At 37.4% G+C, this 15,922-nt stretch overlaps 1 protein-coding gene across 4 annotated transcripts in view; it reads right to left on the reverse strand.

The window, feature by feature from the left end:
- Nucleotides 1–357: 357 nt before the first annotated feature.
- The window catches only part of ATF1 (activating transcription factor 1), a 77,673-nt gene continuing 62,108 nt past the window's right edge, over nucleotides 358–15,922 (reverse strand). For 2 of the 4 annotated variants that reach the window (XM_040488146.1, XM_040488147.1), the window contains 4 exons: nucleotides 12,265–12,395; nucleotides 7,979–8,161; nucleotides 7,734–7,893; nucleotides 358–1,891 (listed from right to left, as the gene is read on the reverse strand). In XM_040488146.1, coding sequence (XP_040344080.1) covers nucleotides 1,747–1,891; nucleotides 7,734–7,893; nucleotides 7,979–8,161; nucleotides 12,265–12,395 — 619 coding nt within the window. In that variant the 3' untranslated portion in view covers nucleotides 358–1,746. Of the gene's footprint in view, nucleotides 1,892–4,629; nucleotides 4,750–7,733; nucleotides 7,894–7,978; nucleotides 8,162–12,264; nucleotides 12,396–15,922 lie in introns of all 4 variants that reach the window. The other 2 variants (XR_005794401.1, XM_040488148.1) reach the window with 2 other exon arrangements.

Below are 15,922 nucleotides of genomic sequence, written 5' to 3' on the forward strand. Positions count from 1 at the left end.
AATTGGTTCTGACTGAATCAAACACCTAAAGATATCCGCCCTTAAAACAGGCTGTGTAGGGGCACCCAGGTGGCTCAGTCGGTTGAGCATCTGACTCTGGCTCAGGTCAGGATCTTGCAGTTCGTGAGTTTGAGCCCCGCGTCAGGCTCTGTGCTGACAGCTCAGAGCCTGGAGCCTGTTTCAGATTCTGTGTCTCTCTGCCCCTTCCCCACTCAAGCTCTCTCAAAAATTAATAAACGCTAAAAAAAATTTTTTTTAAAAACAAGCTGTGTAGACCAGAATTTTAAATTTATCCTCTATTTTAAAACTAGAAAGGTCCTGTAGTTAGTATAATTAACAGAATGGCCATCAGGAAGCTTGCTGTTCACATAACAATATATTTTACATTCAGCAAACTTAATTTTATCAAATATCCTTTAATTTCACAGACAACAATATGATACATATTGTGTAAGAAGCGCACAATAGTTCTGCAGTACAATTTCAGAGTGTATACAAACTGGAATACAGAGGTTAAACACTGGGGTACGGATGGCATTCTTGAGCTTTGGATAAACTGCATACAAAACTTGCAATTCAAATATTAGCCAATCTGGAAACTTTACTTCTCATAATATAAAAATGATACTTTTGAGATGCAAAATATTTTTTTTTTTTACTAAACTATATAAACATTTAAAATAATTAAAAACTCAACTTTAGAATTTATAAAGATTAGCTATAAAAATATATCGGCAGTCACTTTTCTTAGAAATGTACCATTCGCTACATTACAAAATAGTCTCTAACATAAAATTGCCTTAATAACCATACGATTTTAGAATCTGATAAACCTTACATTAAATTGATTATAAAATCCTCTTGGAAAACTTTGGTATGTATCTTCAGAAGATTTTTAAAAAATACTCTAATATCTCAAGGGCCTGTAAACATTCCATTCTATTAAAGCACAACAGAATAGGTAATGTATATTCAACTGCATACAGAATATAGAATCAAAAAACAATTATGTATTTGTAGAAAATCTCCATTCCCAGAGTAACCAAAAAACAAACTATTTAAAAGTATCAAACTTTTAAATAGAAGTTCTCTTTCCATCCTGATAAAAAATGTTACAAAATCACCATACTCCATTCACGTACCTTAAATGCCTTTGAGGACAAAGCCTCAAAAACAGTTAAACCCAAGTCTCAAAACCCCTCTCAAGTCCAAGAAACAAACTTTAAAAAACCCATTTCAACGATCTGACAACAGAACAAGTATACGTAATCAGAACACATAATTTATATATTTAGTTATGTATTAGCTTTTCTATTTGTAACTTAAAATTTATTGGCAGAAATAAAACACTCGCGCGCGCACACAAAGTGAAAAACGTAAATTTTAGGAAACAGTAAGAACTGCAAACCTACAGGGTAAACTGATTTTAAAAATAATTTACCAAATTTCATCTTCTCTGGCATTTTTGGGTTGTCATTTAGGAAATTCAAATTGGTGTGAGAGCTCACTTCCCTCTTCTTGAGTGGGTTTCATTTTTCCAGGGCTTCCACCTGTGCTAGTGACTTCCTTGAGGTCATTTTCCACTTTATCTTCTGTCACCAGATCTCTTGCATAAGATTATCTTTGAGTTGCAAAAGCCTAAATAAAAAGCTTCATTTTTGACCTTTTAATTTATAAAACTCCACTAAAAAGAAAAGAAATCCATCTAATTTTTAGGCAAGTCTGCAAAAATATTTTCTTTCTTAATCAAACACTTTTATGAGAATAAAGATCCTTCAAAGTTTTTAACTCTTCTATTAGAGTTTTATTTTGATTTTCCAAGACTGCAACTCGATTTTCCAGGCATTTCACATATTCTTTCTTCTTTCTGCGACATTCTCGAGCAGCTTCTCTAAATATAGGCATTAAAAACCAATGTTAGAAAAAAAGTTCACATTCTTTAAATGGTAAATGCACCTCAGTAATCCTCCCTGGTCATCTCTCTACATCTCTACAGAACCAGAATACATAGATCTTAAGTGCAGAATTCAATCTGTTTTGGCAAATGCACATACCTATATAACCCCCACACTTATCAAGACATAGAACTTCTTTGTTGTCCCAGAAAGTTGCCTCGTGCCCATTCCTGGTCAGTCCTCTCCCCAAACAACTAATGTTCAGATTTTTACCACCACAGATGAAGATGTTCCTATTCTAGAACCTCAAATAACAGAATCATACAGTATGCGCCCTTGTGTCTGGTCTCCTTTCACTCAGTATACTTTTGAGGCTCATCGATGTTGCTTCGAGTTGGTTTGTTCCTTACTGTTGCTGAGTGTATTCCATTGTGTGACCATCACCATAGTGTATTGATCTATTCCTTGGGGCTGTTTCTCATTTTAGCTGCTATGCATGTTCTTAACACCAGTTTCTTTGTGAGCATATGTCCCAAAACCAAGGAGTGAAATTTATGGGTCCTATGGCTTTTGACACTGTTTCTTCAATTTTTATTTAAGTTTTAATTACAAACAGTGCTTGATACTCAGTTTTGTAAATGTCTTCTTAGATTATTTCTGTGAAGTCACATACATGTATCCCATATGTAGAGAGGTATTATTTTGAGTATTTTTTATATTATGTACTGTAGATATTATCTGCAACTTGTTTTTACACTGTTTTATTTTAATGATGTTTCCAAGTAGGTATAGATCCTTGTCATGTATACTTTATTGTTAATTCATTTTCATCCCTAACTACTAGTGAGATTGAACATCTTTTCAAAAGCCTATTGGTCTTTTGGATCTTTTTTTTTTTTTTTTAATTTTTTTAATGTACGTTTATTTTTGCAACAGAGACAGAACATGAACGGGGGAGGGTCAGAGAGAGAGGGAGACACAGAATCCGAAGCAGGCTCCAGGCTCTAAGCTATCAGCACAGAGCTCGACACGGGGCTTGAACTCACGGACCGTGAGATCATGACCTGAGCCGAAGTCGGACGCTTAACCAACGGAGCCACCCAAGCGCCCCGGTCTTTTGGATCTCTTATGTAAACTGCCTATTCATACCCTTTTTCCATTCATACCTTTTCCTGTTTTACGATGAGAAATTATAAAGACAACCTAAGAACTCTGTGTGCATTATACATATTAATCCTTTATCTGTTTTTATATTATTTCCTTTTTAAAAGTTTATTTATTTTGAGAGAGGAAGAGAGAGAGAGAGAGTGCGAGCAGGGGAGGGGCAGAGAGAGAGAGGGAGAGAGAGAACCCCAAGCAGGCTCTGAGCTGTCAGCATGGAGCCTGACACAGGGCTCAAACCCACAAACCATGAGATCACGACCTGAGCTGAGCTGAAGAGTCAGATGCTTAACCAACCAAGCCACCCAAGCGCCCCTGTTTTTATATATTATTTTCTAATCTATCATTTGACTTCTCATATTTTTATATCTTATACCATAAATGCTTCTTTTTTAGTCTTTTTCTTGGCTTAGGTTAAAATTCCATGCACTGTATATTTCTCTCTTAATTAAAAAAAATTTTTTTTTCAACGTTTATTTATTTTTGGGACAGAGAGAGACAGAGCATGAACGGGGGAGGGGCAGAGAGAGAGGGAGACACAGAATCGGAAGCAGGCTCCAGGCTCTGAGCCATCAGCCCAGAGCCTGATGCGGGACTCGAACTCACGGACCGCGAGATCGTGACCTGGCTGAAGTCGGACGCTTAACCGACTGTGCCACCCAGGCGCCCGTTTCCTGATTTTTGTTGTTGTGAACATTTTTATGCATACTTCCTGCAAAAGTCTCAGTCACATACACAGAGTGAAACAGCTCATAGAGCATATCCAGGTCAATTGTACAAGATAAGGCCAATTAATCCAAAGTGACTGTACCAACTTTCACTGCCATAGGCAGTCTCTGAGTTTCACCGTTTCAAATCCTTGCCACTTCCTGGTTAGACTTTGAAGATTTTTGCCAATTCAGTGGGGATAAATGGTAACTAAATGTGTGGTATTAATTTGCATTTCTTTGATTACTGATTGATAAGGGTGAATAATCTTTCATACGATTATTAACCACTTGTGTTTTCTGAGAAATGCCTATTCATATATTTTGCCAATTTTTCTTCCATTAGGTTGTACTTAATAACTTAGAAGATATTTTTGCTTTTTTCTAACAAATCTTTTTGTTGTTGTTAGATATGTTTCAAGTATCTTCTATAGGGTTGGAGCTTGTATGTTCACTCTATAGATGAACAGAAATTATTAATTTTAATGAAGATTCATTAATCTATTGTGTTAATGTTTGTGGGAGGGGTGTGCATTGTTTTAAGTTATCTTTTCCTAATCCTGAAACCATAAGATTATGTATTTTCACTTAAAAGTTTCAAAATTTCATCTTTCACATCTGTGTCTTTAATCTCTCTGCAATGATTTTGTGTATGGTGTGAGGAAGAAATCCAGTATTTTTTCATTTATCAATAATTATCCTAATACCATTTATTGAAGAGTCCCTCCTTCCCCCAATAATCTGTCCTGTGTCCATGGATCAGTTTCTGAGCTATTTCATTGGTCAATTTTTTTTTTTTTCCCTCAATGCCACTATCACATTATTTCAATTACCACAGCTTTAAATAAAACTTGATACCTCCTCACCTTATTCTTGTCTGGAATATTTTGGCTGTTCTTGGCCCTTTACTCTTCTATAAATTTTAGTATCAACTTGTCAAGTTCTTCAAACAACCTGTTTAGGTTTTGATTGGAACTGCATTGAATCTATGGATCAATTGGGGGAAAAATAGTCATCTTTATAATACTGAGTTTCCATATCTATGGACATAGTATTTATTTCTCCATTTTATTTAGATCTTCCTTAAGGTCTTTCAAAGACATTGTACAATATTTTTCATAACTGTCCTGGAGATCTTTTGTTGTTAGATTTCTTCTCTGATATTTTGTTGATAACATAAATGGTGTCTTTTAAATAATTATTTACCAAACCATTACTGATGTAAAGAAATACGATTTTTGAATACTGGTGTTATATTTAGCAATGTTATAAATTCATTACTTCTAATAATTTTTCTGTAAGTCCATTTTATTTTATTTTATTTTATTTTATTTTTTCAACGTTTATTTATTTTTGGGACAGAGAGAGACAGAGCATGAATGGGCAAGGGGCAGAGAGAGAGGGAGACACAGAATCGGAAACAGGCTCCAGGCTCTGAGCCATCAGCCCAGAGCCCGACGTGGGGCTCGAACTCACGGACCGCGAGATCGTGACCTGGCTGAAGTCGGACGCTTAACCGACTGCGCCACCCAGGCGCCCCTGTAAGTCCATTTTAAAAAATAGGCAATTATATAAAAAATAGTAGGTAAGGATTTCCTTTCATTTAAATCCTCATAATACCCTCTGTTCTTGTTTTACTACTAAATGGTTAAAGGTTTCTAGTACAATGCTGGTTATTTTTCAATCTTTCTAATACTTTGTACATGATCTCCTGGATATTCTAAGCAGATGAATATTTGCTACGGAGAGCGATTTTATTTTTTCTTTTCCAATTTTTATCATTTTTATAGTCTCTTGATCTTTGATTTTCAAGGACACCTTTTTTTTTCTTTAAATCTAGTAGACAGATAACTGAAGGCTTTACAAAAGTTGTTCTGTTGTGTGCTCTTTCTGATGACTCTTGCTCCTAAAAGGTAGTGCAGTATTACCGAATATCTAAGTCTTTGGACTCTGAAACCTGGACCCGTATGTTTAAATCCTACCTCTACCGCTTACTGAGTAGTTTAACCTTGGGCAAAGAAATTAACCTAAGCCTCAGTTTCCTCATCTCAGAAAAACTGGAAATAATATTATATACACCTCAAAGATTTTTGTGAAAGTAACATAAAGGCTTGGCACATATGATGATGGAGGCCTAATTCCTTGGACAGTCTGTGATTTTTCAACTTGTATTTGTTAGAACTCAATGTATGGGAATTTGTTAAAGGCTGTGTTAAGACTGCTTTCTTCCAAAAAGTTGGGGAACTATGGACCCAGACCATTTTTAAATTTCAGCTGACTCTTGAACAACACGGGTCTGAACTGTGTGAGTCTACTTATATGGAGATTTTTTTTTAATATGGTACCATAAATGTATTTTCTCTTCCTTATGATTTTCTTAGTATTTTTTCTCTAGCTTACTTTGTTGTAAGAATACAGTATATATAACTACATATAACATAAAAAATATGTGTTAATTGGCTGTTTATGTTATCAGTAAGGATTCTAGTCAACTCAGTTTTGGGGGAGTCAAAAATTATAGATTTTCAATGGCATGGGGGTGGGGGTCAGCGCCCCAATGCCTCCATTGTTCAAGGGTCAACTATGCTTGGGTCTTGACTTCATGAAGAATAACAATCTCTGATCCAGTTCCCCCAGGTTGCACAGACCCCAGGTTTTGCCCCTAGTCCCCTCTGCATACCAAAGCTATACCAATCACAAAGATATGAATTTATTTACAGATTATACAGGGGTTGCTTCAGTGCTTATGAACTTCATGGTCTTGTGCTTCTGATTGATTCCTAACCTCAATAGATATCTCTTACTTCCCTGGAGGCTCATCCAATCATTTAAAAGGGTGGTTTTTATATTTCATCAAGCTTTTAATAATATTACATAGTGAGGTCGACTTATCAGAAAGAGAAGCCTCATTCACGTAATTCTTAACAAATCTTTTGGGTATCCTAGGTACACAACCATATCATCAACAAAAAAACACGGCTCTTCTTTTCTAGTATTTACATAACTTACTTCAGATCCTTGTCTTATTGCATTTGTTGGAACCTCCAAGACAATGGACAATCCCTGCCATGTTACTAAGTTTATTACAATGATGCTTGCTCTTAGTTTTTAGTAAAGAAACATTTTATCTTGAAGTAATTAAATGCATCCTTCTGGTCCTTGTATGATCATTTTTATTGCTCTAGAAAATCATCCTTTTATTCTAATTTTCTAACTTAGAGGAGTTAAAAACAGAATCCTGTAATTTTTTAAATATTTGTTTTATATGTGGGTATCTACCCTTTTTGATTCCTAATATAGTTTTTATTAGTGTCCTTTCTCTCTTTTTTTTCCCCTTAAACTCACTACAGAAGGGTACCCATTATATTCTTTTTCTCAAAGAACTGGTGGTTTTCATGGCTGATGTACATATAGCTGATACAACTATGTTTAAAATACATTTAAAATGAAAGTAAATGTTTCTGGAGGTTAAATCACTGATATATATTCATGGGTAAAATTCATTTTTAGCATTTCTGTGTCCATCAGTTTTTTAGGAATTCTTTCCTCTTCTCACTGTCAATGGCAAGCAGCAAATTATTATTTTCATTTAACTTTTGTCAGCCCAGCAAGAACAAAATATATTGTTTGAAAAGCTCTGCTTAATAGTACTATTCAAAAGACAAAATAAAAATGAAAGAACTCTAGGTCATATATTAAGTAGAGATTGAGCAATGGGATCCTTTGGAAATGAACTAGATACAACGTAACACTCAGTAAAATAAAGCTCTCTTTTTTTAAAGTAAGCTCTATCTATGGCCAGTGTGGGGCTCAAACTCACAAGCCCAAGATAAAGTTGTGCTCCACCAACTGAGCTAGCCAGGCACCCCAAACGCTCTCATTTTTAACTCACAATTCCAGTTAACACCTGGTTACGTTTTGAGATTTACAGAAACGTTACCCATTCTGGCAGCACAATTTTACCACCTACCTGTTTTTCATCAACCTTATTTCTCTCTTCAGTTGGGGGTCATCTGTCTTAGATGTCTGAGATGTAAGAGTCACAGGAGATGTCATCACCACAGTCTGTGGCAGCGAAGTAGCTGAAGGTGTGGTACGGATCTGATACGTCTGCATATCTCCTGATGCAGCTGTGTGGTCAGAAGAGTGAGTTAATTCCTAAGTGTCTTTGAAAGTACATTGGGATGTTTTCCACAGACACTTAAACATACTTACTTTGTACAACCACCTGGTTGCTGGGCACAAGTATTTGCTGTCCATCAGAGGTCTGTGCATATTGGAGAATTGTTGTCCCTTGCTGAGTACTGCCTGAATTTGTCATGGTTAATGTTTGAAGTCCCTGTACTCCATCTGTGCCTGGGCTGGCCAGTTGTAAGGCTCCATTTGGGGCAATGGCAACTTTAACCAAAGAGAGAACATAGCTATTGTAAGGCTGTACAATACACTAATTGCAAAGGATTGGTGAAAAAAAAACCCAGCCACTACTTATTAAAACAGGTCTGAATGCAGTTCCACTTGGTAACTGTTAACTACTTTGAGTGAACTATATGTAAAAGAAAGAAAATGGCATTTCTTTATAAAATTTTATAGTTCAGGTGCACTAATCTTAAATTTAGTCTCAAACTGTAGATTAGTCAAGACACATTATGGGCTCAATGGAGCACTGCATGCTAATTGCTAATGCTGTCACAGCAGTTCTGGAACATTAGGAGAGGGTACCAATGGCTAACTTTTAAAGGAAAAATCAGTAGAAGGAAACATTAACACACTGTGTATTTTTATTCAAAAGAAGCATTAAAAAGATGATAAGCTTAAAAATATTTTTGAATAGATTAAACGGGCCTATGCCTATGGGAAAATTTTTAAGAGGATAAAAGGTTACATAATGAAAATATATATATCTTCATACTTTGTTTCTGAGCTCTGCTGTCTAGGGGTAACCACTATTAAATTGTACTAAATGTTATTTACTTAAGTGATATTTTAAAAATGTAATCTATTCAAGTTACTTCCTAGTGAAAATCACCAATAAGGTTGTCATGAGAAAGAGGTCACATTACTATGTGCCCCACAGCATTTTTCAATGAGTTATATATGTGTGTGTGTGTGTGTGTGTATATATTTTAATGTTTGTTTATTTTGAGAGTGAGTGAGCAGGGGAGGGGCAGAGGGAGAGAGAGAATCCCATGCAGGCTCCACGCTGTCAGCGCAGAGCAGAAGAGCAGAAGAGCAGAAGACCAACGCGGGGCTCGATCTCACAAACTGTGAGATCATGACCTGAGCCAGATGCTTAAACAACTGGGCCACCCAGGCGCCCCTCAATGAATTATACTTATGTTAATGCTTTCCTCTCAAACCTTACATGAAACACCCATAAGATATGATCAAATGGAAAACATTTTACCATTATGCAATCCCACGTAATAAATCCCCTTCAGACTCTAATGCCTCATCTCTGTGCCCTCTTATCAGATTATAATTATGCAACTTTTTTTCTCCTTTTATACTCTGGGTACCAGGAAGCCAAAACACACTTATCTGAATGTATGTTTTAATTGAAAATATTTTTTTTCAGGAGTATATAATTATCTCTCATCCACTACCACACAACAAATATTCTACATACTTTATAGGACTTTAGAAGTAATGACAGTTTAAGATTTTTTAGATGCAGACATTTGTTTTAAACTTCTATTAGCAATTGTTTTCAATCGCCTTCTCTCCAACACACATTATATATATACATATATATAAATGTAAATATATAAATAAAATAAAAAGTCCTATTCTCTATCCCAATTTATTCTACTGGCCACCCCACACCCTTATTCTGGGGTAACCATTTTCGATGTACATCCTCTTCCTAATCATTTCCTATGTTCATATAGACTGATACATTAACACACATCAAAATGTGTATCCATACACACATATGTATACATTTTTTTAAATGTTTATTATTTATTTTTGAGAGAGAGACAGAGTGTGAGCACTCAGGCACCCCTAAAAAATTCTTTAAGAAAAGTAGCATATCAGCACGTTAAAAATTATGACATATTAATATGGCTTATTCTAAAACAATTAAAATTAGGAATTATGAAAACTACATAGAACCTTAGGGAGATATTTCATATGTTATAATTGAAATAAGTACAATCCTTTTTTTTTTTTTTTTAATTTTTTTTTCTTATTTTTTTTTTTAACCTTGCGCCCCTAATGTTTATTTATTCTTGAGAGAGACAGAGACGGAACATGAGCAGAGGAGGGGCAGAGTGAGAGAGGGAGGCAGAATCCCAAGCAGGCTCCAGGCTCTGAGCTGTCAGCACAGAGCCCAATGCGGAGCTCAAACTCACGTACTGCAAGATTATGACCTGAGCTGAAGTCAGACGCTTATTGACTGAGCCACCCAAGCACCCCGAGAGACACATCTTTTGATGTTAAACATATGTAATGATACAGAATTGTTTTCATTTTTATAACCTATCTTCCTATTTTTAACATGTATATTTATCTGGTTGAATCTACTCTAAATCTACACTGATACGGTAGCCATTAGTCACATAGGACTATTAATTAACTGAAAGCAAGATAAGAAATTCAGTTCCTCAGTCTCACGAGCCACATTTTAAGTGCTCAACAGTCACACATGGCTTAGTGGCTACTATACTAGACAATGCAAATATAAAACATTTTCAGCAAGGAAGTTCTATTGGATCATGCTGTCTTAAACACCAGTTTGAATTGTATTTATTTTGGGGTGTCAGTTAAGTGTCCAACTTCAGCTCAGGTCATGACCTCATGGTTCGTGGGTTCAAGCCCCACATCGGGCTCTGTGCCGACAGCTTGGAGCCTGGAGTCTGCCTCAGATTCTGTGTCTCCCTCTCTTTCTGTCCCTCCCCTGCTTGTGCTCTGTTGCTCTCTCTCAAAAATAAATAAAAACATTAAAAAAATTTAAAACAAAGAAAGAAAAAGATTTTTGAAAACAGTAATGGATGCGTATGGAAAGAAAAATCAGTTTTGTTTAAAATGAAAGTGAACTGGGCGCCTGGGTGGCTCAGTCGGTTGAGCGGCCGACTTTGGCTCAGGTCATGATCTCGCGGACCGTGAGTTCGAGCCCCGCGTCAGGCTCTGTGCAGATGGCTCAGAGCCTGGAGCCTGTTTCAGATTCTGTGTCTCCCTCTCTCTGACCCTCCCCCGTTCATGCTCTGTCTCTCTCTGTCTCAAAAATAAATAAACGTTAAAAAAAAAATAAATAAATAAAATGAAAGTGAACTTCTCAACTGCCTCTGATCTTTGTTCCCAGGTCTCCTTCCTTGCAACCACTGTTCTCAGTTTCTTATGTGTCCTCATTGAGGTGTTTTTTTTACATAGTCTTTAAATAACTTATTCATGACAAATTTCACTGAAAGCTTACTATGCGCCAGGGCCTCCAGGCCAAGAATACAGCTGTGAACAAGACAAAGTTCTTTCTCTCAGGGAACTTATCTTTGAGAACAGATCATAAATAAACTGATCTATAATTATGTATAATCTATAATTAAATATGTACTTTTTAATAATTACATATAAATGCTATGAAAAATGTAAGAAAGCTAACTAAAGAGAGCACATTTTAATGAAGAGTGGTCTCTTTGAGAAGTGACACTTGAGCAGAAGTAAGGATGTAAAAGCCATCCACATGAGACTCTGGGAGAACAATGTGCCAGGCAGTGGGGTGACAAGCCCAAATATCCTGAGGCAGAAACAAGTTTCATGTTGGAGAAATTCCAAGAAAGTCAGTGTTGCTAGAATGCTAGCCAGTGGCAGATGAGATTGGAGTTTGGTAAGTGAGGCCAGATCTTGAATGGAACTTAGCCTTATAGGACTTATTCTAGGGGTGATGGAGAGTCACTGGAGCAAAAGTGGTGTGATCTAATGGACATTTTAAATAAGCTGCTTTGGCTGCAGTATGGAAAACAAGAGCAAGAATGGAAGCAAAATGACCAAGTGGACGTGCACTGCAGTAATTCAGACAGGAGTATAAGCCAGGGTAATGGTGGTGACTGGAGGTGTGAGACGTGAGGGGACGGGACACAGATTTTGTGGCAAGAGTCAATTAGACTTGAACAGGAGTTAGGAATGGGAGGAAAAATCCTCTACAAACGGACAGCACAAAGAATTCCATGGGGTGATGAAATTATATCTTGACTGTGGTGGTTAGACAACTCCATGCATCTGTCAAAACTCCAAAGTAAGCATCACTTACAAGCTGTGTGGTAACTTTAGGGACATTGTCTAACCTCTCTAAGGCTCAGTTTCCTCATAAATTGATAACTGCCTACCTCACAAAGTTGCTGTAAGGAGTAAATGAGATAATGCTGAAAAGGTATTCTGCATTATTTTGGGCTCAAAATGCTAACCTTCAACTAATTATCCTCACTATTAAAGCATGACAGTCTTTCTATACACCTCTTCTTTAGCGTTTGTGTATCCATCATGGAAAAACGTATTCCTATACGTACTGTACTGTCCACTGCTAGTTTGATAGATGGGAGTTGGAACAGACATAGAAGTGACAGCAGAAACTCCAGGGTTTTCTCCGTCTCCTTTTCTGCCCCGTGTATCTTCAGAGGATAGATCTTTCAAAATTTTTCTGTGAAAAATAAAACTCAATTAATGCTGGTAATAAGGACAGCTTTATAAAAACAAACCGCCAAACCTTTTTCAATCTCAGGTTAGAAGTACAATAATCTACTAGACATTTTAACTGTTTTGTCAAGGAGCCACTCAGTTCAGCACAGACTACTGTAATGAGGTACTGCAGGCGAGTTATGCTTTAAAGTTTATGGCTCCTGGAAAAGCGACAATGAACAAATACACAGGTACAAGGCCCTTACAGAGGTATGAAATGTCTCTTTCCCCTACAAGAGAGATGATTCCGTTGTAAGGTATTTTATTAATTAACAAGAACAGTATTCATTTTCTAAATAGTGACATTTAAAAAGACCCAATCTGGGGCACCTGGGTGGCTCAGTTGGTTGAGTGTCCAACTTTGGCTCAGGTCATGATCTCAAGGTTCATGAATTTGAGCCCCGTGTCAGCCTTGCACTGACAGCTCAGAGCCTGGAGCTTGCTTTGGATTCTGTGTCCTATCTATGCCCCTCACCCACTCATGCTCACTTTCTTTCTCAAAAATAAACACTGGGGCGCCTGGATGGCTCAGTCGGTTAAGCAGCCGACTTCGGCTTAGGTCATGATCTCACAGTTCATGAGTTCAAGCCCCGCATCAGGCTCTATGCTGACAGCTCAGAGCCTGAGATCTGCTTCGGACTCTGTGTCTCCTTCTCTCTCTGCCCCTCCCCTGCTTGTACTCTCAGTCTGTCTCTCAAAAAAATGAATAAACATTAAAAAAAATTAAAAATAAATAAACAAACATTAAAAACAAATAAAAAGACCAAATTTATCTTTCCACCCTTCAGCTCTATAGTGAGAAGCCCACAGTTTTTAGAAACCAATAAGAAATAAGAATACTACTATAAAAAGCACACAATACTAGTGATAAGTAAAACTGTTTATTTATGGTTTTAATATTTTTAGGTAATCTCTACGCCCAAAGTGAGGCTCGAACTCACAACGCCAAGATCAAGAGTTGCATGCTCCACCGACTGAGCCAGCCAGGTGCCTCAATAAAATTGTTTAACAGGAAGTAAATATAATCCCACAGGTATCCCTCAGACTTGGTAAAATGGCACTTATGACAGGAATATGGAGATAGAAAAAGATTCCTTTGCTGAAAAGAAAGAACTTCCAAAACACAACTGGGGGCAGAGGGACAATTAAGCATTATTTCTTTCTAGAAGAAAAAGAAAAAAAGAAATCTTAATATTTGTGTTCATTGTAAAAAAAAAAAACCAAAAAACAAAAAATAGTTATAAAGGGGGAAAAAACCCTTATCATTGAAAAGGATCTTTTATGTTATTTATGTCAACCTTCCAGCCTATGCAGGAATGCCCTAGCATTCCTAACAGCCTCTATTTCCGGGAATAAGTCATCTACAACTTCAAAATAGCAAACCATTCAATTATTAAGCCCTTACTTATTTAGACCAAAAGCTGGTTCCACCCAGTGAAGCTAAAGAAATTTAAGTTTAACCAAAATTCTATATCCATGCCCTACTTTGTAACATTTGACAATTGCTACAGTTCTTTATTTGAGGCCAGATAACTTCAGTTCCTTCAGCTCTTCTATAACACACTGAAAAATGTTTTCCACACTGAAAAAGACGGTCTCCTTACTGTGGACAATCTTCCCACCAAAAGCTAATAAAATTGTAGACTGTATCAACAGATGTTCCCCATCGAGAATAAGGGAGGGGCAGTCCTATAGGACTCCATGTTAGGCATTTGGAGAATGGTCACACTGGTTCCTAAACCTGCTTGTATCAGAATTGCCTGGAGAGGTTTGGTTTACTGAATCCACATTCCCATCTGATACCCGGAACAGCTGAGTGAGTAGGTCGGGACAGAGCTCCAGAATCCCTTTAACAAGATGTCTGTGTGGTCTTATGCAGCCAGCCTAACATGAGACTGCGGAATGCTGCGCCCAGTTCTTTTTCACTTTTAAGTTATGGAACATTTGGAGTATAAAGAAAAGTACAGAAGGGGCACCTGGGTGGCTCAGTCAGTTAAGCATCCAACTTCGACTCAGGTCATGACCTCATGGCTCGTGGGTTCGAGCCCTGCGTTGGGCTCTGTGCTGACAGCTCAGAGACTGGAGCCTGCTTTGGATTCTGTCTCTCTCTCTCTGTCCCTCCCCCACTCTCTCAAAAGTAAACATTAAAAAGATTTTTTTTAAAGTACAGAAATTAAGACACCTATGTGCCAAAGAATCAATAGATGGTAAGGTTTCCTGCTACCTTGCTGAACTCGTTACTTTATTTTAGTGGGTACTTTAAGATTTTCTGTATATGAGATCATGTCGTCTACAAATTGTTTCCTTTCCAATCTGAATGCCTTTTATTTCATTTTCTTGCCTAAATGCCTGAATACAATGTTAGGTAGAAGTCGTGAGAGCAGACATCCACAGCCTTGTTGTGTTCATGATCTTAGGGTGAGAACATTCACTCTTACATCACTAAATATGCTTAGCTATGGGCTTCTATAGATGTACTTTATTAGGCTGAAGAGCACCCCCCTCTTTATTTATTTGAGAGAGTGCATGTGCACATGAGCAAGTGAGGGTCAGAGAGGAAAAGAGAAAATCCCAAGCAGGCTCTATGCTCAGCACAGAACCTGATGCGGGGCTCAATCCCACTAACTGTGAGATCGTGACCTGAGCTGAAATCAAGAGTCAAACACCCAGGCGCCCCTGAAAAGCTCCCTTCTATTTGTTTGATGAGCATGTTATCAAATGGACTTGTTAAATGCTTTTTCTTGTGTCCGTTGAGATGATCATACATTTTTTTGTTCTTATTCTATAAATATGATGTATTACCATTGACTGATTTTCAGATGTTAAGCCAATTTTGCGTTCCTGGTATGAATCCTACTTTTTCATCATGTGTAACACCTTTTATGTGTCATTGGATTTGGTTTGCTAAAGCTCTTATTTTGCTGTGTTTATATTCATGAGTAATACTGGCTTATAGTTTTATAATCTCAATTAATGAATTGAAGCCATGTCTTCTAAGTATCAATTATTGCTATCATTTGACCTACCAATTATTTCCTTTCTGTTTTTTTTTTTTATGTTTTTTTAAATTCATATTTGAGAGAGAGAAAGAAGTGAGCAGGAGAGGGGAAGAGAGGGGGGCAACCAAGAATCTGAAGCACACACTGCACTGACAGCAGACAGCCTGATGCAAGGCTCAAACTCACGAATCATGAGATCATGACCTGAGCCATAGTCAGATGCTTAACCAACTGAGCCATCCCAGGATCCCTGCTTTCTGTTTTTAAAAAAGTCTTCTGGGGGCGCCTGGGTGGCTCAATCGGTTAGGCGTCTGACTTCGGCTCAGGTCATGATCTCATGGTTCATGAGTTCTGAGCCCCATGTCGGGCTCTGTGCTGACAGCTCAGAGCCTGGAGCCTGCTTCTGATTCTGTGTCTCCCTCTTTCTCTGCCCCTCCCCTACTCGTGCTCTCTCTCCCTCTCTCAAAAATGAATAAATGTTTAAAAAAAA

Source organism: Herpailurus yagouaroundi, unplaced genomic scaffold, assembly GCF_014898765.1.
Source record: "Herpailurus yagouaroundi ecotype Mexico unplaced genomic scaffold, PumYag 166, whole genome shotgun sequence".
NCBI lineage: Eukaryota > Metazoa > Chordata > Mammalia > Carnivora > Felidae > Herpailurus > Herpailurus yagouaroundi.